General features: G+C 43.1%; 3 protein-coding genes across 11 annotated transcripts; all 3 read right to left on the bottom strand.

Annotated features, from left to right (window-relative positions):
- Positions 1 to 193: 193 nt before the first annotated feature.
- On the bottom strand, positions 194 to 8783 carry Taf4 (TBP-associated factor 4). 7 transcript variants are annotated; one of them, XM_064688716.1, is made up of 11 exons: positions 8644 to 8783; positions 6866 to 7504; positions 5751 to 5915; positions 4797 to 5489; positions 3520 to 4002; positions 3349 to 3462; positions 3064 to 3279; positions 2081 to 3001; positions 1846 to 2019; positions 1659 to 1784; positions 194 to 1584 (listed from the first exon to the last, which is right to left on the bottom strand). In XM_064688716.1, exons 2-11 carry the CDS (start codon positions 7268 to 7270, stop codon positions 1426 to 1428), a joined length of 3456 nt encoding a protein of 1151 aa, XP_064544786.1. In that variant the 5' UTR covers positions 7271 to 7504; positions 8644 to 8783; the 3' UTR covers positions 194 to 1425. The 7 variants fall into 7 exon arrangements, with proteins under 7 accessions (XP_064544786.1, XP_064544785.1, XP_064544788.1 ...); XM_064688715.1 differs by lacking the exon at positions 8644 to 8783 and adding an exon at positions 7794 to 8343; XM_064688718.1 differs by lacking the exon at positions 8644 to 8783 and adding an exon at positions 7794 to 8343 and having other exon boundaries at positions 5253 to 5489.
- A 578-nt stretch (positions 8784 to 9361) lies between these two features.
- LOC135432813 (uncharacterized) lies at positions 9362 to 13689 on the bottom strand. The gene has a single exon (XM_064688642.1). The coding sequence runs from the start codon at positions 13687 to 13689 to the stop codon at positions 9565 to 9567; it is 4125 nt and encodes a 1374-aa protein (XP_064544712.1). The 3' UTR covers positions 9362 to 9564.
- Positions 13690 to 14989: 1300 nt separating this feature from the next.
- Snmp2 (Sensory neuron membrane protein 2) lies at positions 14990 to 25595 on the bottom strand. 3 transcript variants are annotated; one of them, XM_064688723.1, is made up of 10 exons: positions 24951 to 25595; positions 20531 to 20688; positions 20325 to 20472; positions 20081 to 20213; positions 19328 to 19380; positions 18628 to 18888; positions 18127 to 18559; positions 15667 to 15785; positions 15462 to 15587; positions 14990 to 15399 (listed from the first exon to the last, which is right to left on the bottom strand). In XM_064688723.1, the coding sequence occupies exons 1-10, from the start codon at positions 25059 to 25061 to the stop codon at positions 15214 to 15216; spliced, it is 1728 nt and encodes a 575-aa protein (XP_064544793.1). In that variant the 5' UTR covers positions 25062 to 25595; the 3' UTR covers positions 14990 to 15213. The 3 variants fall into 3 exon arrangements, with proteins under 3 accessions (XP_064544793.1, XP_064544794.1, XP_064544795.1); XM_064688724.1 differs by lacking the exon at positions 19328 to 19380 and having other exon boundaries at positions 20076 to 20213; positions 24951 to 25594; XM_064688725.1 differs by lacking the exons at positions 19328 to 19380; positions 20081 to 20213 and having other exon boundaries at positions 24951 to 25594.
- Between the last annotated feature and the right edge of the window lie 455 nt (positions 25596 to 26050).

Raw genomic sequence — 26050 nt, 5'->3', positions numbered from 1 at the left:
TTTTTTTGTTGTATTTTGTTTTTAGTTTTTTTTTAGGTTTTTCTCATTTTAAACTTAATTTATACATACAATAGGTTTTTGTATTTATTAATTGTAAAACATAATATGTATGTATATATTTATAGATGTATATAATATATTTAGTTATATGACTACTAAACTATGCGCTCTTTACGTTTGTTGTTTTCGACTGTTTCTTTTTTTTTTTTTGTTTTGTTTGTTTTTCGCTTGATCATATTGTAACTGTTTAGCACACACGCAGAATTTAAATTTGTATTTGTTTTTTAATATGTACGTAGTCGAATATAAATGTATTTTACAATTTTTGTTTGTTTACTTTGTATAAAATTTAACTATTTTGTGGCTGGTGCAAATGTGTTCAATTAAAGAACCGCCTGCTAGAACATTATAATATGCACATAATCCATTGATTGGATGAACCATTTTGGTTGAACGAACGCCTCACTAATAAAAAACCATATGTTTAGTGTCTAAAACTACGTTCCGGTTTTAGTTCTTTGTCGTAAATTTGTTAATTACGTTGCGTTTACCTAGTTAAACTATAGAAAAAACTTATTCTGGACTTTTTACATGTGTATTTTGTTTTTTTGTTTTTTTTTGTTATCATTTGTTTCTGTTAATTGTTTTATACATAAGCTAATTAAAATTACATCAATTTGTTTAAACAACTACAACTAGTTCAATGTATTATGCCATATTATGTGTATATTTCTCCTTTTGCTGTGTTTTCTTTTATCTGTTTTTAATTGTTTTCTCTCTTTTTATTCTTTTTGCTTGCCTTGATGGTTTTAAAAACCATGTTATGTTCTTCGACTTGAATGCCGCAATCTAACTTAGATCTATTTATTTACGCTCGATTTCGTTTAACAAACTAAGCTACACAATTTAATCATATTATTTATATGTTTATATCGTTTAGATAAGGCCGTCAATGCAATTAATGCAATTAATTATGTTAAAAATTACAAAATCAAACGCTGGCTGACTGCACGTTGAGTTTTTGTTTTGTTTTTGCTACTGTGAGTTTTGTTGTTGTTGTTGGTTTCTCTTTTGTGTTTTTGGATTGGTTTGGTTTAAGTGTTGCTGGCTATTTAATTGGAAAACGATTTGTAAATTAGATTTAAAAAACTTTTAATTACAATTTAGTTGGTATTTCTACGCATACGTTATTTAAATAGGGCGCCTAACTAAAACAACAAAGGGACGACGCAGTTAAATCTGACAGCTAAATAATATTGCAAATTGATGAACGCAGCTGCTAGACGCTAATAGAAGAACGATAGCTGGAGCTGGAGCTGGAGCCGAAGCCAGAGCAGGAGTTGGAGTTGGAGTAGGAGTAGGAGTAGACGCAGGAGAGCTCGTATGGGTGCGTAGGTATGTGAACAACAGCGGCGCCAGCAGCGATCACTTGAGGTAAGTCTTGAACAGCACCGAGCTGCGACAAAACTCGCGCTCCTGCTCCATAAAGAAGAGCATGTCGCGCAGATTGACACGCTTGATGCGCGGCCGCAACGTTGTGGTCGCCGTACCGGTGTTGCTCAGCAGACCGCCGCCACTGGAACCCTGTGTGTGTAGAGCAGATGCCATGTTTGTTGAGTAAGCAATCGAATGGTCGCTGGTAAGTTGATGTTACTCACCACGCCCACACCGGCCGCATCGCTGTCCAGTTTGAGTTTTTTCCGTGGTCCAATTGCCTGCAGTGCCGTCAAATTCGCATCGCGCTGTCGCAGCTCTTCCATTTCCGCACGCTGCATTTCTTTCGCCTGGAAAGAGTAATATGTGTAAGATAAGGCAGCTGGAATTGCAGGTGCAATTGATTCTTACCCTCGCCTTCATCTTTGCTTGCTCGGGATCTTCGACTCGCGTTCTGGACTTGGCCGCTCGCAGTAGCATCTCGCGCTCCAGCTCCTCGTGACGCTTCTGCTCAGCCTTGTCCAACTCCTCCAAAAACTTGATTTGACCGCGGACATCCTTCGCGGGCTCATAGCGTGGATCCAACTGTGGGATAGACAGGATTTATTTAAAGCCGAACTGCAGAGCAGTGAGAGCATGAACCCACCTTGATGACATCAATGCGGTGCTCCGCTATCACAGCCAACTTCTCCACAATATTCTTGAGCCGTTCCTGGCACGCATGTGATATGAGCACGGCAACATCCTGCGAAGGTTCATCTAAGCCACGTTCCGCGGTTATCGCGCGTATTCGTGCCTGCAACGCTGGCAAGTTGAGAAACACCTCATCCTTGCAGGATCGTATCTGCGTTCCAATGTTCTCCGTGCATCCCAGAATGCGCTGCGATTCCTCGGCTAGATTAACACCGCCCATGGCTGCCACATCGTTAATATCATCATCGCCATATATCGATGATGACATGGAGCTTTGTTGGAAAAACGAATTTGCGGCCGCAGCCGCTGCTGACCCCGCCATCCCACTACCGCTGTTTGCCCTCTCATCCTTGCCATCCCGATCGATCGTATCCCTTTTCTTTTTATTCGCCGATTTGTTCGCCATGGGCATCGCGCCACGCGGCATCGCCTTGGCCGAAATAGGCGTCAGCGAGGCATTGATGCGTTCCATATGCGGCAGCTGCGGTGCCTTAATCTCAACGAGCTTTGGCTCAAAGTGATTGTTGTTGTTGTGATGCAGCGAGTTCTGCATCTGTTCGCGCGCACGCAACGCTTCCGGCGGCAGATGAACTGTAGGCAACGATGGCACCGGCAACGATGTCGTCGATGCTGAATTTATCGTCGATAGTACTGATAACGTCGGCGTTGGCGGTGGTCCACTGTTCGATGATATGGCCGCCAGCGAGGGCGGATGCAAACTGGACGTTATGGCCTTGATCTGTGTCTGACCAACCTTGACGGCAGTGACTTTGTTCGTGGGCGTACTGTTTGGCGGACGGGACGTGGCACGTATTTGAACCGATCCCGGGCGCTGCAGCTGTGCGTTATGCGGGCCGCGTATTTGCACAATGTTCTGGGTGGATGTGGAGAGTGAAAGTCTGTTTGCATAAGGTCAGATGTCATTCTTATACTTACCGCCTGCGCGGGCATTGGCAGCGAAGGCATTTGGCCGCGTATGGCCAGACGCGGCGCTGTGGGCAATCGAATGTTTGGCGGCTGCTTGGATATCGTCGTGTGGCCAATGGTCGGCCTCGGCGTGCCCAATGCATTTGGTGTTATCATGCGCACCTGCGTCTGTCCGATGGTCGTCGTCTGGCTGAGTCCAATCGGACGGATTTGCGCTTGAATTTTCTGTGAAAAGATTGTGGGGTTAATAGTAGTTTGATTGATTGGATGGATTGAGCGTTAGGCATGACTTACCGGAAGCTGTGGCGGAAGTCCAGCCAATCCCAACACATGCTGTGGTGGCGGTTTAATGCCCTCAATGACCAGCTCCTTGGTGTAGAGAGCCTGACGCAGCAGTGGCAGACTTTTCTGCAGACGAAGGCGCAAATTAGTAAACATTTGGCATAACATTCAATAATAGCTTACCTTGAGAAACCCAATGAGGCACGGCTGTGGACTGGCGTTGAGCAAACGCTCCAGGCGATCACAAAATTCCTCCGGCTCTACATTCGCATTGACCAGCTCCTGGATGAGCGTGCGCACATTTTTCTCCACCGGCTTCGGTTCGCGTGTCGACAATTCAATTAAATTGGCTAAAAACTTGCGACACTTTTCTTTGGTATTGCCCTGCGCAGCCGTTGTCGTTGATGTTGCGTTCGCATTCGCTACCGCCGTTGCCGCCGCTGCAGATGCCACCTGCACGTTGTTGGCTTGCGAATGCGTCTGTGCGGCTGGTATCGTTTGGATTTGCGTTACTTGCGGCAAATGCGGTTGTTGTTGCTGCTGCTGATGCTGTTGCTGGAGCTGCGCCAAATGCGGCGGATGTGAGGCGCTGCTAAAACTATGCGCATTGCTGCTGGCCACCGAGTTGACAATTATGTTGCTGGAGGCGGTGGTGCTGGTCATTGACTGTGGTTAAAATAAACATTATAGATTAACAAACAAATGTTTGAAGCAACTGTGCGCAGTCAGTGCAAATAAAAAGCGATAAGCGATAAGTTAAAACCAGAAAATAGTTGAGTGACTCTTATGGAGGCGCACATGGGCTACGGGCTCCTATTAGTGGGTGTGTGTGTATGAGTGGGTGCAAGTGGTGTGCGGGTCAGATGTTGAGGTTTTAGTGATTAATAATGGAGTAACATATAAGCTAATGCCAAAAAATGTTGTTTGCCAACATATTTAAATTAATTTTGAATTTGTTTAAAATGTTTTTGTTTTCTTTTGATAACACACCCCCATTCGGAGCCCGAATAGCCTTCGGTGCCTTGTTCATGATCATAATGCTTCTTAATTTCTAAATGAAAAAATAGAGTTGAATGATTTTTTGTTGATTTTCGAAAAAAAAAAAAAACGAACAGCAACGCGTTTTACCACAGCGAATAACTAAATCAAAAGAATACGTCAAGTCAAATACACAGACAGTTACAACGCAGCATGCAAAACTGAGCAAAAGTACAATTATATATATGTATATATTATATAAGATATATTGAAATGAAAATTGAAAAAGTTGGGCGGACAGTCGATTGCTCGAAGTCTGGCCGAAAGTCTAAACAAAATTGAAAACTGAAGCGTAGCGTTAAAAAACAGATCAAATGCATAAACAGACAAGAGAGAGGCGTTTTAGAGAATATATAAAGTATATATAATATTGGAAACTATGCGAATTTCCATTTCTAAACAAGTTGAGCTTTGATTTTTACATTTTGCTTGATCTTAATTGTGGCCGCGACATTTGCCGCAGCAGCTGCGGCGGCCGCGGCGGCTGCGCTGCTGGCGCTGGCTGAGGCCTGTTGCTGCTGTTGCTTATGTTGCTGCTGTGCTTGTTGCTGCTGCTTCAGTTGTAGCTGTAGCTTCTGCTGCTGTTGCTGCTGCAGGTTAGTAGCGGGCTTGTTGTTGTTGTTGTTGTTGTTGGTAGTGGTTGTGGTGGTGGTATTGGTGGTGATATTATTAATATTATTATTGCTGGATGGGAGGATTGTGGATGATGTACGGACAATCGTTTTGCGTAGTGCTATGCTAGTGCTGGCAGTTGTTGCTTGTGAGGATGCTTGTGTTGTTGTTTGATGCTGTTGCTGTTGTTGCTGTTGCTGCAGCTGCGTTTGTTGCTGTTGTTGTTGTTGTTGTTGGGATGACGATTGGCCATGATATCTACTTACAGCTGCAGCCGGCACAGTTTGCAGACGTATCTGTGTGGTTATGGGATGATTTGTTGTTGTTGTTGTGGTGTTGTTGTTGTTATTATTATTGTTGTTGTTGCTGGTGTTAGATATGGTCTGTGTCATCGTCGGCGGGCCCGTCGTTGAGGCCGTGCCCACGCGCAACAACTGAAATCCATTATCCGTTTTCACTAACAGTGCAGGCGTTTGTCCTGTATTAAGTGTGCCTAAAGTTATCTAAAATAAAGAGAGAGAGAATAGACAGAGAATAGTTCAAAGTACAAGGCGTACCCGCTGATATAAATGCATGTATATGTACATATGTGTGTGTTTGTGTGTGTGTGTGTGAGTGTGAGTGGGTGGTTGGGGTTTGGGTGCATGTGAGTGCGCTGTATTAGGGAGCCTTGTGGATTAGTAGAGAAGAGCCCACCACAACAACAAAACTCAAGAGTTTTCCTTACAGATACACGCATTTTCTCATTTTCTAGTCACACTTACCGATGGACTCTGTGGCCTAACGCCACCCATATGAGAGTTGCTGATGACGACGCGACTCAGCGGATTGGCGGGCATGTTCTTTGGCTGCTGCTGCGTCGGCGCCTGCGGCCGCATGCCGACCACAACGCCGGCCGGCAGCATCGAGTTAAGCAGCGGTTGCCCGGTCTGTGAAATACGTGATAGGATTAGTCAAATCATAAATTCAACATTGCATTATTGGGGTTCTATAGGCGGATTACAAAAGCTTTGATAGGTTTAAGTTATTGTTTTGATTTTTGTTTCACTACAACATGCAGCAGATCACGAGAGTCGCTCATTTCACGTATTGTCGTGGGTCTCAGTTCATTCGCTTACAGATCACAGTCAAACAAATGTGCACGGAAGTTGTGTGTGTTCTCAAAATACATTTTATAAATTGGTTTGGTATGAATGTCTAATAAAATGATGAGATGAAAATGAGGTATTAAGAAGTGTGCTGGCCAATTTGAAAGACGTCTACGAGTTGTACTAAAGCGACCGTTCAAAAGCATTTTGTTCACAGAGAAAATCTACAAAAATTATATCTTTTAATAAAAAGCATAGGTTAAGAAGCGGGAGGCAAGGAGATTTGGTATGACAGCGGGTAAAATATATTCGTTTGTTAAAGTTCATTTAAAATGGAAAGTAGGAATCATAATTTTGTAATAAATGAAGTGCAGAAAATAAGACGCTGTTTAACAACCAACCGATATGCATACAACAACCTTTTTCAGATACAGTGAACATTCAATATAGCGAGCTAAAAAAGCTTCGTTTTTTTAGAAAGTAAGATTTGACAATTATTTAAAATATGAATGCTTAATTAATTTATTACGGGCAGTTCAATATATCGAGAGTTCACTGTTACAGTTTTGTAAGGCACGCTAATCGTGTCGTCTAAATGGACAACAGAAGAAAGCAAAGTGAATACTGAAGAGTTTGGAGAGTGCGGATATGTATGTGTGTGTGGAACAGGAGTAACCATTGGACGCAGGCAGAGAGATGCGAACGGAATGGCGCCAGAACGCGGCGCACTACTATCATCGCCTCGATACAATACGAGTACGTTGTTGGGAGTTTAGCTTGATGGTGGATACCTGATTGATGGTCTTGGTCATTGTTACGATTCCTGCTGGTGCACTTGATACTAGACCCGCCGGCAGGGTGACAGCATGGTGATTGGATTTAATAACTAAGGTTTGTGTTTGGGTGGCACCTACTGATTGCGTTTGTTGCTGCTGATGCGACTGCTGATGCGACTGCTGATGCACCTGATGCTGCACTTGCGACAGACCCGGCACCCCATGTCCACCCATGCCCGCCGTGATGGTCTTGATCGTCGTCGTATTTGGCAGCTGTGCTGTTGAGATGATCGTCTGGCCAACACCCCCGCCCCCTGGGCCACCTATATTGATGGTGCCATTGGGCAGCGGCTGAGTTGTGAAGGTGATGCGATTGCTGTTGGCCGATGTGGCCGTTGGCGCCGTTTGGCTGCTATTCATTGCGTGGCGGTTCCTGTTCCGGTGGCGGTTTCGTTTTTTGAAGCGTTGGCGCTTGAAGAGCCGGAACTGGACACGGCCCCGTTCGGTTTCTCTTCTGCTTGTGACGTTCTTTAGCCGCCTGTTTTCTTGATCAACTGTGCATCTGTGGCATCATGTTGTTGTTGCTGTTGTTGTTGTTGTGGTTGTTACAGCTCTTGTTTATCACTCGCATGCTGCGTGGCCGTTTGATGCAAACTGCAAGGCAAATTTTTAGTCACTTTAGTATTTATAGCGGAATATCTACACATAATTGTTGTTTGTACACTCTCGCGGGGGCTGCAGCTGCTTCTACTACCTGGCTGTGGCACAGTTATATACCTGTGGGTCATAAAACTCAAATGCGTGGTTTTTTTTTCTTTTCCTTTCGCTTGCAACTGCCGCAGATGTTTACGAGACAAGGGGCGGTAGCGGGTGTGGGACGCAGGTGAAAGCCGACAAACGAGACGCTGCGATGCTAATTTAGCATAATTATATTCGTATTCACCTTGGCCAAAGCCTTTGGGTGCTCCGCTGACAAGCGAAACCGCAGCAAAACGCTCGCGCTCGCACTTGCACTCGCTTATTCACGCGGCTGCTGCTGCTGCGCTGGCGACGACGTTGACTCCTTGTCGCTAGCTGATTAATGTTACAATATTTGCTTTGGGTTAGCCAGAACGTTTTTCTTTTGTTGTATTTTCACACACACGCGCGCACGCGGCCTCTGGCATGGACAGTTTGCTTAGCACTGTATTTATTGTCGCTTTATTTTGATTATTTTGGATGTACAAAAAATTTGGCAGCGACCGAGCGACAACGCCGCCATTTTCACGAATGCGCGTGCAAAACGACAGTAAACGCGCAAGGGGCACAGACGTCGATAAAAGTGCGAGACAAAACGCAACGCTGAAAATTTTTGCTTCTGCCTCTAGATGTCGCTAGTAAAATGAGGCACTGCCAGCCTAAAACGGTGTACAGCTCATTTGAGGCGAGTAGAAACTGCGTGCAGCCAACTTCACTTGAGTGGAAAGTTGCGCGTAGCCAGCTTCACGCGAGTTACAATTTGCGCGCAGCCGACTTCACATAAGTTAAACAATTGTCATTCCCTGTCCTGGAATTCTCTCACGTTTTGCCGACGCATTTTTGTGCATCATTATTTGACCTACTGCATGTAGGCTTTAACAAATATAATATATGCGGGATGAATATTTAAGAAAAAAATGTAGTGCAACAAGCAATTGTTGCTAAGTAGGGCGCTCGATGACTGTCGCTATCTTCGGGCGGCTGGCTGGTGTTGGTGCTGGTACAGGCTGCAGTAGTTTTTCGAAATTTGTGGCTTATTTGACAAAGGCACTCACTTCAATTCATTTTGCATTTGAACTCGGTTCACTGGAGCGCATTTTAAACGTTAAACGTTACGTTTTTATTGCCGAAAATCAACAATTGAGTGTTTACGAACCGTCCACCGAAAGCAGATTAGTTTTTTCATGAGTGTGACCAGCTCTCGCAACGATTAAAATACGACATTAAAATGCAGGTCAAAATACTAAAACCTATTTTAATGGTAATGAAATATATATATTATTAAGAGATTTATTTTATTGCAGCTTTAATGATAGCAATATATATCAATTTAATTTTTTATATTAAGAATACAAGAACATAATAGGCTGGGATATCGATTCATAGAGGTTAATCGGTAATCAGCAGCCTCCACAAATTGAAAAAAGTGCTGTAAAAGATGAACAAGTGTAAGCGGGAATATTGTACAGCACTGTTTCGATTTAAAAATGGTTCTTATGACGTCATTATACAACTCAATGAAATTTAAAAAGCAAAACATTAGGTTGCTGAAAAAGAAAAATAATTAATTTAAATTAAACATAAAATGCACAATAATTTGATAACTTGCTATCTCACGCCATTCGCTGTTGTCGTGTGTATGCCTTTGTTGCTGTTTATGTTAACAAGGCTAACACCAGGCGAAAAACAAGTTAATGAAATTAATCAAAAACATCCACTTACTGTCGCGGCCGCTGCTGGCAGTATTAAGCTTGTCGTCAGGTCTTCGGACTGGTTGACTCTCCACTCTCCGCACTGAATTAAATTTGCGTATTTGTGTGTGGTTTATTTTTGTTTTATTATCTAAATCATAATTATGTGTCTTAAGATTAATAATTTATGAGTATTTTGTCAATATACAAACTAAACTAACCGCATTACACGCATATTTACAAGATTCCCTACCAATATACCCAAGCTTTAGTTAATGTTTCACCTTAGATCAATTTGGCTGTTGTTCGATTCTGGCCAAAATCGTAGGCATAAGCCGTTTTGGCTGCCGCTTTGACGCTGTTTTCCTTAAATTTGGCATAATACGGGCTGGCAGTGAATTTGCCTGGGTTGGACAAAGTGGACGTCGCGGTGGGCTTTGTGACAGTTGACGGCGACGTTCGAGTTGTGTCAAATGTTGCCTTAAATTTCGCAAAGAAGGGATGATCAAATGGATCCTTAGTCGATGCACTCCTTTCTGTCGTTGCGGGGCGACGAGTTGTTGTTGTCGAGGTAAATAGGTAGGGTCTGGGCGTTGTGGAAGTACTTAAGCGGGACGTGGAGAACTGAGGCCATCTGGTGGTGGTTGGGCGAGCTGTTGTAGTCGAGCGGGTTGTTGCCTTAGATGTGGTGGATGACTTTAAGCTGGGACGGGCTGTAGTTGTTGTTATTGGGTATCGTGTTGTTGAGAACCACGTTGATGTAAATGGACGCCAGGTGGTTGTAGAACGAGTTGTTGATCTCGTTGTTGTTGATTGTGTTGTGGCTCCTGTTGTGGAACGCGTTGTGGGTCTCGTTGTTGTTGATTGTGTTGTGGCTCTCGTTGTAGGGCGAGACGTGGGTCTCGGTGTTGTGGAGCGCGTGGTAGATCTCGTTGTTGTTGGCTGTGCTGTTGCTCTTGTTGTAGGACGAGTTGTGGGTCTCGCTGTTGTGGAACGCGTTGTCGTCGGTTGTGTTGTGGTTCGCGTTGAAGGTCGAGCTGTGGGTCTCGGTGTTGTGAAACGCGTTGTCGATATCGTTGTTGTCTGCTGTGTTGTTGCTCTCGGTGTCGGACGAGCTGTGGATCTGGCTGTTGTGGAAGGCGTGGTGGATCTCGTTGTAGGACGAGTCGTAGGCCTTGTTGTAGTGGGGCTTGTTGGGGTTCTCGTTGTGGGACCAGTTGTGACTCTAGTTGTTGTGTAACGAGTCGGAGGTCTGGCTGTGGTAGCTCGAGTCGTGGGTCTTGTAGTTGTATGACGAGTTGTCGATTTTGTAGTTGTTTGGCGAGTTGTGGATCTGGTTGTTGTTTGTCTTGTTAATATGGTACTTTGAGCTTTTGTTGTATGAATAGGTTTGCTTTCTATTGCATTTGTTTTTGTACGACGAGTTGTCGATATTAATAGAGGTGTTGTTATCGGTGTCCTAGTTATTGGCGCGCGAGTTGAAATTTTCGAAGTGAGGGGTGGCTTATTTATAGAAAATGGACGGATTGTTGTAAAGGGGCGAATGGTTGTAGTTGCTCGAGTTGTTGGTAGTTTGGTTGTAATTGCTGTTGGTTTTGGTGCTGGTGTTGTGTTGGTGCCTTGGGTAGATTGTGACGGGAGATCATGTGGCGATGTGGCCGTGAATTTATTGACCTCCTGACGAAAGCTGTCGCTGCTTATGTATGGATAATGCGTAACTTTAGCTGCCAATGTAGGCTTGGAAGTGGTGCTTGTTTTAGGCTGGCCGACCTCTGGCTTATTCGCTGAACTGAGAAAGGGATTAGGCACAAGGGCTGGACTGTGATTGGAGTGGGAGGTGGGTTTGTTTTGGTCAGTGGCTTGAATGGCATTAGCAGAAGGCTTATAAATAGGCTTCAGAAAAGGATTGTGATCGTAGCTAGACTTTGAAGCGTGCTCTTGATCAATAAACTTAATGGGGCGAGTCTCGGATGTGCCCAGTGAGGTTTGCTGCTGAGGCTTAAGTTGCTGCAGAAAGGGATTTGAACCAAAGGGATGATTAGGCACCACGGTTATTTGGACTGGTGGCCTAACAGTTGTTTTAATAGCTTGGATTGCCACTGGAGCTGTCTGCGATGCGCTTAGACGTTGCAGGAAAGGATTGGCCCCGTAGTCATGGTTAGCTGCAATCTTTATGACCGGTTGCTGTTGCGCAGCTTGCACCTGTGGTCGCTCCCCATAATGGTTGGGCTTCTCCGCCTCGGAAATTTCATTGCCTGCAAAGCAATCGCTCAACTGTGCCAGGCTTTGGCCCCGACAGTGTCCATTATACACCGTCCAGGCGTTGAAGCCGTCGCCCGATAGACGCGTGTGCTCCTCGTGTATGGTACGGATGCATTGGACATCATCCGAGATGTCAGAGTCCAGCAAACGATCGCATTCAATGTGACAGGCCTTGCCACCGCCCTCGCCGTGCGTGCACCAGTAGAGATCGCTGATCTGGAACAGTCCATGATCCTCGCTGCCATCGGCATTCAGGCGACCCACTGCAGCCGTGTTGTAGGAGGATTCATGCTGGGCAATGCACACCCAGGTGGGTATCTCCCGCATGGGCAGCTTGTGCTTGTAATAGAGCTCCTGCGCCAGCTCACAGCGATTGTATACCTTGCCCTTGGGCTTGGGTTTCCTCACCAGCTCGTTGCCTGCCGGCTTGGCCGGCTTAGCGGGTTCCTTTTCCAGTTCTTTCGACTCGAAGCAGCTGGCAATCTCCGCTCTGCTGCGATCCCTGCAATTACCATTGTACACTGTCCACGCAGTGAAGCCATCCCCCGAGATGCGTGTGTGCTCCTCGTGTATGGTGCGTATGCACTTGACATCATCCGAGATGTCGGAGTCCAGCAAACGATCGCACTCGATGTGACAGCCCTTGCCCCCGACGCCTTCGCCGTGCGTGCACCAGTAGAGATCACTGATCTGGAACAGACCGTGATCCGCGCTGCCGTCCGCGTTCAGCCGACCCACCGCCGCCGTATCCAGGCGGGATTCATGCTCCGCGATGCACACCCAAGTGGCTATATCCTGCATGGGAAACTTGTGTGAGAAATACAACTCTTGCGCCAATTCGCAGCGTTTATAAACTTTACCAGCTCGTGTAGGTGTTGTGTAAAAGTGTTGTGGTGTTTGTTGTTTGGGTGTTGTGTGGTGCTTGAAGCTGAGCAAAGGATTGGTAGCTGGCGTGCTGTAGACGCTCGCAAAGTGCGATTTTGTGGGTAATCCAATTAGATTGGGATGCGGCTGAACTTGAGGCTGGCGCGGGCGCAGGAAAGGATTGCCCTGAACGCTGGACGTCGCTTGATAGTTGGGCAACTTGTTGGAAGGCCTGTAGTAGGGATTGGGCGTCGTAGCAGATGGATAGGCATAGCTGAACTTGCCCACGCTGCCGCCAATGGCATTTGGATGTGTGGCCGGCGCGACCAGCGGTGGCTTGGCAAAGCAGGCGGCCACCTGCTCGTAGCGCTGGTTGCGACAGTCCCGATTGTAGACGGTCCAAGCGTTGAAGCCGTCGCCCGATATCTGTGTGTGCTCCTGGTGAATGCGCCGTATACACTGCACATCGTCCGCAATGCTGGAGTCCAGGAATTGTTGACAGCCGGCACGACAGCCCTTGCCGCCGCGCTGATCGTGCGTGCACCAGTACAGATCGCTGATCTGGAAAAGGCCGTGATCCGCGCTGCCATCGGCATTCAGGCGACCCACTGCCGCCGTGTTGTAGGAGGATTCGTGCTGGGCGATGCACACCCAGGTGGGTATCTGCTGCATGGGCAGCTTGTGCTGGTAGAACAGCTCCTGTGCGAGCTCACAGCGACTGTAGATCTTGCCCTGCGGCCGCACTGGAAGCAGCGTAGACTGATGATAGCTCACCTTGATCGGCTGCTGATAGGAGGCAGCCACGCGTACGGCGTTTGAGTTAGCAGTTTGTAGACCACAGCCTGCCACGTAGGAGGCCGCATCCTGGCGACAATACGCATTGTAGGCCTGCCAGGCGTTGAAGCCATCCCCCGAGATGCGCTGATGCTCCGCGTGGATCTTGCGCACGCACGCAACATCGTCCGCAATGTCATCGTCGCGCAGCCGGGCACAGTTCAGGCCACAGCCCGCGCCCTGTCCCGGCGGCGAGCACCAGTAGACGTCGCTGATCTGGAATATGCCGTGCGAGCCGCCGCCCGGTCCGCTGCCGCCGCCAAAGGCAGCCGTGTTCAAATCACTCGAGTGCTGCGCAATGCACACCAGGTTGGCCACCTGGACTGCTGGCAATCCGTACTGCTTCTGCAGCAGGGCGGCCAGTTCGCAGCGCTCAAAGATTCTCGCCAAGCTGAGCTGCAGCAGCATCAGGCAGAGGAGCACTGAGAATGGACGCGACACTGGCAACATCTTGCGATGCTCTGACACAGAACACAGCGCGACGCGGCCTATATATACTCTCTATATATGGAGAGAGAGAGAGAGAGAGAGAGGGAGAGAAAGGGAGAGAGAGAGACTGTCCTTAGCCAAACCGAACCGAACCGATACGAATTTGAATTTCAAATGATATTTCACTTTTTGGCTTTTCAGGGGGCGCTGCGTGCGTTCGCGCGTTTCGTCGTCGACTGATCGGGCCCGTGGCGGCGGGTCTCATCTTGAGCCCAAACGCAAAGCTGAGTTGGGGCGATTTGAATATATACACGTACATGACGACAGCGATGGCAAACTGGTTGTGGGGCACTCTGTGTATTGCATAATTATTGACCATGTCTATAGGAACAGATTGGAAAGGTTCTCTCAGACAGTTTGTCTAAAGGTGTCCACGTGCGAAAGAGCCCAAAAAAAGGCGGGAGGAGGGAGGAGGAGGGACGGTTAGATAACCGTAAAAGAAGATCGTTAGAGCTGCGAAAGGTGCTTTTTTTAGTTTTGGCCATTAGCTAGAAATTTGCTAATGAAATTAATTTCAATTATTTATTAGACAACAGCCACATTTAAGCGTTTCGATTTTATGAAACTGGTTGAGAACGCGCGACTTTTCGACGCGTTTTAAAACGCCCGCCACGCCACACACACGCCCAGCTGACACTCTGACGCTGTCGCGTTTGTTGCGGGGCTGTCACAGCAAATGACAGGCCCAGTAGCAGACCGTGCCCCTCCCCTCACCTGTGTGTGTCTCAATCGCATTGAAATCGAAGCAAACACCTTGGCGCTTTTGTTGTTTCCTCCAGCGATTTGTGTGTTTTTGTTTGCATATTGGACTTGGTCAATCCTCCTTCAGTCGCTCGTCGCTCGTTGCCCAAGCTCATCTCTTCTCATCTACAGGTTTCTTTTTCTTTATATTTTTTTTTCATGTTTCAGCAACTCTATTAAAAGCAACTCTGCCTTAATTTGCAGTTGCGCAGGGTGTTTAATGAACATATTTTTTTCGTCTTTCGTTAATTTTGTATTTTTACTGCCATTGATTGATTCACTAAATGAATAATTTATGTATTTCTTTGACACTCGCCATGCGTGCTGATCTTGAACTTGGGCTGGCTGCGGTCCAGCCATGGTTAATGGCTTTTAACTGTGTGAATTGGAGTCAACAGCTTGCGGTTGGAAGTGATTGTTAAATAAATTCAATTTCGTTAAAAGTTTCTAGGAAGAATCTAATTAAGTACGTCAAGAGCTTACATATTCCTAGAACTTCTATTAAAATTAAACAAATTAATTAACAGTTTTGTTTTGGTTTTTAGTTTAAACATAGTTTTTAGTACGCGCTAAATCACAATATAATAAAATCACATTTAAACAATAAATTATATACAAAAATTCGTGAACAATTCGTGTCGAGTGTTGTTACATCCATATTATAATATAATAATAACAATAATAGTAATATTTGTTTCTCTCTTTTCAATAATAATAAAATACCATCATTTCACATCCTCCTCCTCAGGCCACCTGCTTGACGGGCGCCTTTGCGGGCCGTCCCCTCTGGTATGTGTAATAGAGGAGGCTGAGAACTGCCACGCCCATGCCGCCGCACAGGCCCGCCCAGTGTACGATGTCCAGCGTTTTGAGCGTGTTGATGAGTTTCTTTTTGAAAAATTTCACCATCTCACCATTTAGTTGTATACCCTGTAAAAAGTTAGCTGTAGGGTATGCTCGATAGCTGTGTGAAAGAGTAGCTTTTTACTGACCTCCTCCACCCAAATGGCGGGCATCAGCACCGTCGTCAGATTCTCCGTGATGGAAATGCGATTTATACTCTTCAGAAACATATTGAACTGCACCCTCTTGCCACCCTGCAGCGGCGTGCCCGTCAACTGTATCATTATAATTCAATATTTAAGACATTAACTTTATTTTATTTTAAAACTTATTTTGGTGTCAAGGATCGCTCACCGTTTGCACGTCGACAAAGGTCTGGTGTTTCTTGGCATCTGGCTTGAGACCTCGTATCATTTTCCTGTACTCATTCGAGGCGCCCAGCATGTGAGGCAGCGTCAAGATGACGGGCGCATCTGTGATGGGAATAATTGCATTTATAAGTGTTATATGGTTTTAAGATTTGCATGATATTATAATTAAAATGCCGATGCAGTTGTTAAATATTGTTTACAAAACACAAAACAGGATTATTCGACCAGCTAGTCGTAAAAATATATTCGAATCACCTTTATATATTAATTTTACATTTTACAAGTAAAGTTCAATGGATCTGTAGGCCGACTCGGCAATAATAATTCTTTAGCACGGAAGTAATGTCTGCGTTTATTTATTATATTTAATATTTATTTATTTAGTATTAGCACTGGACCAATTTGTTGGAGAATTTCCTCATTTGGTGGGCATAGCAAATATCAAAGACAAATATTTCCAGCTGCTGATCATTATTGAAACTGTTTACTCACGTTTTGCCAATTAAAATGCGGCAAGAATCTCAAGTCTGAAACGTGCGGCGAGCTAACAAACACCCAAACAAAATAAGAAATAATAAAAATCATTTGGAATTTAATGCTTCAATTTGTAGAGCGGCACTCGAGAAGATCATAATGAGCCGATGAGCACTTCAGAAGCCATAAAACCAGCCGTCAACACTTTTCATTTCAAATGCGCAATACAAATTATCTTCGCTTGCTGCTGATTCTCCTTTTTTTATTCCCCCTGCAATTGCTTGTCTTGAAGTGTTAATTAAGAAATTAACAATAAATGCGAATGGGAATGGGTCAATAAACGACGCAACTATGGAATATCAGCAGCTAGAAAATGAACATTGAACTGTTTATACTCTTATTTGATAGTTAGCTTTCTGCTATAGTTATCTGATATTTTAACGAGAATTCGAAATTTAAGCTTTCTCGCAGTTTAGTGCATTTCAGTGCAACAGGCAAACAGTGCTGGATAACGACAGATCCTTGAATTTGTCCTGGAGCGAAGAGGAGACAAGGAATATGTCGTTTTTTTATACAAACAGATATTCTTGATATAGAATACAGATAAATTTCTTGGTGACTTCTCTGACTTCTGATTTGGAATGTATATATACATATACCGACTGGATAGAGCAATATCTTTCTCCACGCACTACACAGCTAATACCCTCATAAAGAGTATTCAAATAAAGATCAAACTCTGCCACGATCCACACAACTCTTCCAACTGAAGCTGCAATTTGTTGTAGATCTGCGTGCGCGTGCGCAACATTTGAGTTCCTTAGAAAAAACTTTAAATTGCCACTAAAGATGCTTTGAAAAGAATTTGTTATATGAAATTTTATTATTTTTCTCGAGCGCATAATTTAATTTGATGAGCCGCCTTTGCACCTTCGATTAGCATAGGTTTGTATTGGCATTAAATGAAGAGCTTGTTCAAATTTGCATTTGCTGTAGAAACCGAAACCCTAGAAGACAACTTTGATTTAGCACTATAAAATTTCTGCAGCTAAACGCATGTCACTTAAAGGGGAAGGGTGAGGGAGAGGGGGGGGGGAGAGAATTCTACAACGATTTGCATATGAAACATAATATGATTTCAAGAGCTAAACAAACACGTTAATTTTTTGATCGAGGCGTAAATAATCATGCTAAGCATTTCCGGATTTTCTGGAATTGCTTTTGCATATATTATATTGCTGGAATCCTGAACGTTATACATATTTTATTGGCAGTGTCTGCGTTATTGAAAGTCGTTATCTGTTGTTTAATTTTGGCTGTGACAAACGCGGCTAGCTAAGTATATGGCCAATTGAACAGTTTGCCGTGCCTGAGTCAACTGGTTTCTTCCACTCCGTTGGGGGAGTCTAATTAATGCCCATATTAATGGCCCTGGCAGTCGTTAGCATAACAAATAAAATACCTTAAAGAGCTGTCAAATGTTCACTTTATAAACATAAATAAGGTGTCAATTAAATTCAATCGGATTTATATAATCATAACTGATAGGAAAATCAATACAGAAGTCTACGCATGGGGTCGGATTAATGTGCATTAATTAAACATTTAAAATGAAACCTTAAACACAACTATTAAACGGTTAGTAGCTGTGCCTTTGTTTATATGTTTTACAAAAATGAGTAAGAGATTTAATCTAGAAGAATATTTGTTTCCGTAAATAACTCAATTAAAAGAGGCTCCGTTTTGACATATTTATCACAGTTAAAAGTTTTTTAAAGGTCATTTATTATTATGGAAACTTTTTACGTACAAAACTTGCGATTTCGGCAAGAATTTTGACGGAAAACTAAACAAGCCCTCAATTGGATAGGGATTCTAAATGAATGAAGCTTATATGCAGAATCAATTCAGAGCTTGATCTGTGCTGAAAGTTTAAAGTCTAGAAAGGACAGCTGAAGGTTCCACTCACCCAGACAGGTGGTCAGATCCAGAGCACCCGCATAGAGGCAACCATTTTTGCGCTTGATCACATTCGCCAGTTTGTCCACGCAGAAGCATTCGTTGTCGTGTTCGGGTCCAATGTCGTTGATGAAGTTCTCGCCGATGGAGTACCTGAAGCCAGGTATGCCCTGGTACTGTATGTCCGACTGATAGAAGAGCTGCACCGAGCGACAAATGTCCGCGCTGAAGATGTACATGGAGTCGCCGCGCTGGCGAAACGGTGGATACGAGGAGGCGTCGGTGCCGTTGATCTGGTTGCAGACAGAGGTCTCGCCCTCGGTGCTGCCATTGAGCCACACCTGTAGATTGTGCGAGTCGTCCAGTTTCTGGATCTCCAGCACCTTCGTGGCATCCCCCTTGCCCGTGTGCACCTCGTACACCTCGTGACCGGAGCCGTTTTTCTGAAAGACCAAAGCAACGATTGTGGCATGTGAGTGGAAATATTCTGTCTTTCTAATGGGCTACTCACGTGTCCAAAGAAGGAGAAGGCCAGGCTGCCATCGCTTTGCTCGCGTATGGTCTTGGAGCCGCTCTCCTTGATCTGATTGCAAATCGCCTTGGCGATGCCCTGGGGATTGATGCAGAAGCGCACCCCATCGAACAGGTACTCGCGCACCGAGGTGTGCACGAACATGGAGCGTGGATCGTTGAAGACGGCCTTCAGATTGGCATTCAGATGGACCAGCAGCAGGGCCAGACCCGGGTCGTTCTCGCTAATTTGCAGCACGGACTGTAACGAGAGCCGAATCAAGGACATTTTTGGATAAGTCAGTACGGGAATTGGGGGAGCTTGGCAACAGAAACCGGGCAGAGGCGGCAAGCATTAGTATAGGCGGTTGGGTAGGCGGCGCATAGAGGGGCGTGTCGGTTAGCCTTAGAGCTTGTGTTAAACCAAATTAGTAGGCAGTTTAAAAACTTATATGTACTATAATTAATTGCTTTAAATAATTGTTAGCATATAACTGATAAATGTAGTCGACTGACAGCCTATGCAATTTGAATTCAATTTATCAAAATATATTTACAACTGTGATTAGAATTTGAACCAAGGCTCATGCCAATCAATATGATTTGTGTGCTTGCGTACTTGAGTTTAATGAGCAAAATTGTAATTTTGTAATAATCAAAGGCATGCACATAGATACAACTGACAAGATTGTTCAACTTACTTTGACATCTTCAATAAGGCTGACTAAGATGCCGTTAACCCAGCTAAAGGGCGCTATAATTGTTGTAGTTAATACAAGTACATTCATTAGTTCCCATTAACAGCAGGTGACCTTTTAGCCGCCAGTTCTAACTAGCGGCTTAAAAGCCAAGGTTTGTTAGTATAGACGTATTATCTCCTCACTTATAGAGCTGGCAATAATTAATATACTCGGCACATTTTATTTGTTACTGACCTAACTCAAACTTTTAATTCGAGCTTTAGCAGGTCCAATTAATCAGATTAAAGGCTTAATTACTTTACGCATGTCTGGGGTGAAATCATAATTAATAGCTATAAAAGCTTTGAAATCGATACAGCCATATCGGCTGCCCATCATCGTAAGAACGATTACTTTGGCCCAAAACAATAGTTAAATTAAAAGCATGCGTCAGATTGTATCTTTTAATGGAACCATTACCAATTGGTAAACCGTACTTATATAGAAGTGTACATCACTTAAGCCCATAAAGGCTAGCAAGGCGATTCGGGTCAATGTTTAATTAGTTGACTCAATCAACCCGAAACCCAAACCAAATACCATAAATCCAAGCCAGGCAAACAACATTGACCAATGCCCATAAACAACATGCCTGGACAGGTCTATATGGCTTGTCCATCATTCCACTCCGTTACCATTATGAATATATATATATGTATATATCTGTATTTATGCTTGGCTTTATAGAATTAGTAGTGAATAAAATTACTTTACGTTTCCCTCGTATGCGCTCCATCAGACGCTTTAGAACTCGAACGCCGGGCGTGCGATTCAATCGCGAGTTCAATCTATTCGCAAAACCCTGTAAGATATCTGTGATTTCTCTTTCGAATACTTGCAAAAAGGCCTGTAAGATGTGTCAGAAGATATTAAGAATACAATCACAATATATGCATAATTATCTATCATATCGTATCAGATCATCTCGATATATCCCAATTATATATTCAATACTCACATTCATGTGCATATTGAGCGCCACAATGCGATCGCTTTGGGTATACGGCGCCGAGGCATCCTCGTCGAAGTCAAAGTGCACGTTCTGCACGTAGGTGATCTTCGAGCCGTCTCGCGAGAAATGCTTGACCTTCTTCTGCCGATATTGTCTGTGCAAATAGTTACACATTTAGCCAAGATATTGACGGTAAAGTACACTTAACTTACCTGTACACATATGGCCCGATTTCCTCGACAATGGGTATGGCGCCATTCTGTATCATATCGGGATTCGTGACATTGAATATATATACCTTGAAGATCAGCGGTTGGGGTAGGTTCACAAAGCGTTTGTATTGCTCCGAGCCATCGGCTATGATAACGCTCTAGAGGTGCGAAATCAGATGAATTATGATATTATAATTACATTTCATATATTTATCAACGAGTTGTCGACTCCTTTCTCAATTTATCGCCTGTCGACTTAGCCGCCAAATTATGATCGAAATGATGAATTACTGACCATAAAAATCGGATCAACGTCATCGACCCGAACCAGTTTTTTTTTTCCCCCTCTCATTATATTTAACAGAAAACAAATACTGTGTCAACAAGGCAATGCATTTCGGTTTTTTAATTATTTATTTAATCAACGTATAAACATTCTTTTCGATTTTTTAAGACGCATTTACATTTGAATTTTTTATCAGAGTGCAATGACCGCAATTCCTAACAGAAAAACAATTTTGTTTATTAGATTATTCGAGACGATATTTGAGGCGCCTAAAAAATGCCTAACTGCCAATATTATGCGGCAATTTGTATGTCAACTTGTGACCCTGTGAACAAGTTAACACTCAAAAACTAAAAGGTGGGCGCCTTGACTAGAAGCCTCCACAAATATTTACGATTCCCCCCCCGTTAAGGTAAATACATGATCAAAATTGGCAAAACTAAAAGACTGAAAAGCCGAAAAACATGACCAGCAATATAATTTTATAGTGCCACGTACATGGTATATATACTACTATTGCCAAGTACATGATACAATTGAGGAATTGTCAAAAGATCTTCGAAAACCATCAAAATAACCACAACGATTTCAAGGTCAATGCACACACTAACACACACACACACGCACACAGCGCAGCCGGCGATGCGGCGACTGCGCAGTCGGCATATGAAAAGAGCATACAAAACGTTTGATTAACCTTAAGAGCTGCTAAGCGAAGAGAAGAGAGCCGAAGACCAGACACAACAACAACAACAACAACAATAAGAGCAACAACCAATCGCAGAGACGCATTGACACTGGCCCAAAATTCAGTCAGCAGCCAAACAAGATAATAATAATAAAAAAACAAAATAAGAAAAACAAAAAAAATTAAACAAAATAATTATTGCGAAATTGACCAATTTTAACAATTTGACTACAACAACAACAACGGCAAATCAAAGTCAAAGCAAGCGCCAAAACGTGACTGAAATAAGAAAAAAAAAACAAACCTTTTCGTATGCAAATGCTGAGATGAAGCGCGTCTCAGCGGGTTCATCGGTTCATCGGTTCAGCTGGACAGAATGTGCCCAGTCGCTGGGGTCAATGCGGCGTATGCGTAATATTTATGTGCGGTAACTTTCTAGAAAACTGACGCGTTAATCGCTTGGCATTGCCTGCTGTTGGCCCAATTGCACAATCGTTTGGCCATCAATTGCTTTGAATTTCAATTGGTTTTTTATTTTTATGTTTTTTTATTTGCATTTTGAATTACAATTAGAAATGGCTTAAAGGCTGCCTTCAACTTGAAGGCGACACATTTGGCTAGCGGCAACCTTTAACATTAACTTGACTTTTTTTTTGGCCATTCTAGATTGCAACTGAAAGATATGCGACACACGGAACCGCGTACAATGGGTCATAAAACACACAAAACATAAGTTGACCTCACCCATGGGCGCTAGCCGGCAAGGTTTTTCAACTGGAAACAAAAAAAACGCATGACAACCCTAAAAGCACAATTAATGCGACTTGTGGCCACCATGGGCAGGGCCAGGGCAGGGCAATTAAAAAGCGCTGCGGCACATTCTAATTACAATAAACAACCTCAGCCTCAGATCTGGCACTGAGTCAGTGCATAAAGCACATGCCTTGAGAATCCAAAGAAGATGTCACATTTAAAGCCAACTTCAAGTATTTAGCCATATAAAAAAATGACTACAGTTTAGGCCTAGAATTCGGGTGTTAAAACATAAAACAGTTTGTTGTGTTATTAGGTATAAGATATAGCCATAAACTACACAGAGCGAAAAAGGGCGGGCTTATGACAAGACTTTTCGTACTTGATACTATACCAAAAAGTTCGTAAGGTTTTGAGCCCGAATCGAGCTACAAATCCTGAGTTAAGTATAATTCGTACTTTATTTCAGATAAGCTCTTAGGGGTCTTGGAATAAGTAATATTTATTCTTTAATCAAGTCCAAAAAAGTTATTTTAAGTAGTATAAGTACTTAATTTAAACATAAAAGAACAAGAAGAATATAAATTGATTCAATACTATTCCGTTCTTAACTTTTTTTGGGTGAAAAACGTAACAAACAAAGCTTGATTCAAGTATTTTCGTACTTGAAAAGTCATACTTGAAATAAGAATTTCATACTTGAATCATGTTTTACCGGTCTTGCCGTACATTTATGACTGAGTTCAAGTATAAATTCTTGATTTTTTCTCTTTGTGTATTAATGTAATTACTTGAATAACATGGAACTCTATGGAATCCAAATTCCATACACTAAGGATGGGTAACCCCAGGATTGCATTTGTCTAAAATTGTATTTATTTATACATGAAATTCATTTGTTTTTAGCGTGCGGAGTGAGTGCAATTGTCAGACATCGAATACATCTGATAGTTGCATATAAATATATAGTTACATATAGATTGGTATCTGGCATGTTTTGGCCAGTAAATTGATGGGCCCACACGCTGCACTCGTTAACGGGGCTTACTCCATAAAATGGGGCATGTTCTGCAGCGTCATTCGTGGCGATAATGAAGCGCTGTCGTAACTATGTAGATCGGCGCGATGTTTTGCAACTGTCTGGGGGCTATAATAATGAGTTGTGGGGCTGCCTTTTAAATGTAATAGCTTCATGTTCTTTTGAAGGTCAGCTTTTACGCTGACAGCCGGCATGTTTAAAGTGCATTAAGTGACAAAATCTTAAAGCATTCTGAATGAGCTAGGCAAAGTCAAATTTGACTAAGAATTTTAATGGATTTTGTGGAGCGGACGCTTGTTTCACAATTACTTTTAAAGAATGTTGCAGAGAATAGTTATTATAACAATACTATAGGGGTACTATACCAATAGAGTTATTGAGTTAATCGGAAAAGAAGCTCAATTTGTGTCATGAGCATCCTGGGCCCAGCGAATATGTTACATAAGATATTTTATAAGATTGTAAAATGTTGATCAAATGAATAAAAAAAAGAAAGAAGGGCCATATGCGGCAAGGTTTTTTATCCTTGTAGAAATAAAGCTTACGACTTTGCAAATATGTGAACAAGAAATCGTGGAAAAGAGAATACTTTGCACATTAAAACTCATTTTACTATTATGAGCTGTTAATGCTGATCAAGAATATATATAGTACTTCATGGAGTCAGAGAAGACTCTTTCTGTGTAACACATTAAAAATTGATAATACTTGATTATTTTTTTCCTATTTACTGACTTCTATTCCGAACAATTCCTGCGATCTTTGCCGTTTGTATAATGTATAAAGTTTATTTTAGCTGTGCGCAATATAAATTAATCACAGCTGCCAAGCAAACGTTACTTTGGCTCTGACTGGGCCCTGACTAAGTAAACTAACAATAGAGAGCTTTTGAGAAATTCTCAAAATCAAGTCTGGGCTTGTTAGCTCAAGTATTTGCTTATTAGAATACACAAAATGTCAAAAAAAAAATTGTAGCTATGGTATACTGAAGAAGAGATACCCTAACAATTCGGCGCACGCAAGACTGAAAGCCGGGCTTGAACCAAACTGGATTCTAATTTAACTTTAACTATCAAAAAAGTTGTCCAAGACCCAAATCGAAGCATACGTTTTATAAGAGAGAAGACAAACATTGAGTTAAGATAACTTTTGTTTCAGTACATCGGGGAATTGTAAATTAAAAATTGAGTTGTTTCATTAAAAATGTGAAAGTACATACAAAATCAAGGCTTAAGCCGAAAACCAGCTTCTTGAACCGAATCGACAATTTGGTTAATTTTTGCAGCCCTTTTCAAAAATACGTTCGCATAACTATACTATCTTATACGCTACTCCCTTACTTCAATGCATTAGGCAATACTCTCCAAAACTCTACTAACCAATGTTAGGGTATACACAGTGAATAAATATATTTGACTGTCTAATTCCAAAGAGTCAGGCGCTTTGTCTGTTTTTTTTTTACCGAGAGAAATTGTGGCTTAAAGCTGTGAATATTTGAGAAAACATTGTGAGGCAATGAATCAGCTTGAAATTAGCAGATAGATAAGTATCTTAAAGATACACAGAACCTTTAACAATTACTGCACTGTTCAAGTTCTAACAAGTATTCAAACTGAGCTCGGCTAGTTGTTGGGGCGTATCTGTTGTGACTCACCTGTTCGACCTTTTTGTGTATCATGATGGGGAACAGCGACCAGCCGCAGTAGGCTCCCAGCACGGCAACGATGACGCCCAGTGCGCTGACAATCAGTGACCAGTGCAGCATATTGCAGTTCCAATAATCTAAGACCAATCTATGAGCAGAGAGCAGCCGGCACCATGGGCCAACTAATTAGCCGAGAGCGGGGGGAGTGGGGGTAAGGGCTAGCGACAGCTGTTTAATAAACGTCTCTTGCCGGCAGCTCAATCAGAGCATAGTTTAAGAGATTTATGTATTGGATTGGACTCTCGGAGTTGCCTGACCTACGCCAAGACAGCAGCTGCCACTTGTTGTTGTTGGTTTGGTCGTTTGTGGCTGTTGATGGTCGCCAGCGTCGGGTGCCGAAACAAAGCACACTATTTATAAGATATATACGCGCTTTCAGGTTTTGCCTCTTTGTTATATATACACCTTTATTTTGAAATAAACAAGTTGTTGAATGCGCTGCTCTGCGATGCGTTGGGTTAGTTTTGGTTTGGTTTGGTTTAGTTTTTCTGTTTGCTTTGCTTTTCCTCTCTGTCTGTGCGCTATATGTACTCATACATATATAAGAAGTATTGTAATTTATAATGTCTTTTATTTTTTGCTGCTTTTTATTTTTTTTTTTTTTTGACGTAGTAAAAGTGCCAAAAAAAAAACTAGTTTTGCGCCGCGTCGCTTGTTAGGTGAAAGCTTTTTTTCTGTGCTTTAAATAATTTTGAAAATAATTTTTGATAATTTTTTTTGGCTTATTTATTTGGGTCAACACTTTGACGCGCCGAAGCTCATCCACAAACTGACAGCACAGGATAATAGCGGCACATATTTATTTGTTCACACATACACACACACGCACACGCTCGCAAAGCAAAAGTAACGTTTGTGAAGTTCAGATTGTATCTGGTGCCAGGAAAGTAACAGGGTGTTCGCGGTTTGAGCGCTCTGCCGTGCCAAAGGCAGCGATAAAATCGCCGCACATTTATTTAACGGGCGCACGCGAATGGATGAGGTCGAGCGTTGAGAATTGAGGATTGAGAATTGAGACTGGGCAAATAAAATTTTCACTTTGCAATTGA

Source organism: Drosophila montana, unplaced genomic scaffold (genome assembly GCF_035044405.1).
Source record: "Drosophila montana isolate Dmon_TW-CO22-7 unplaced genomic scaffold, ASM3504440v1 contig_3213_1, whole genome shotgun sequence".
Classification (NCBI taxonomy): domain Eukaryota; kingdom Metazoa; phylum Arthropoda; class Insecta; order Diptera; family Drosophilidae; genus Drosophila; species Drosophila montana.
The sequence above is the reverse complement of the archived record's forward strand: the minus strand, read 5'-3'. Positions and strand labels throughout refer to the sequence as shown.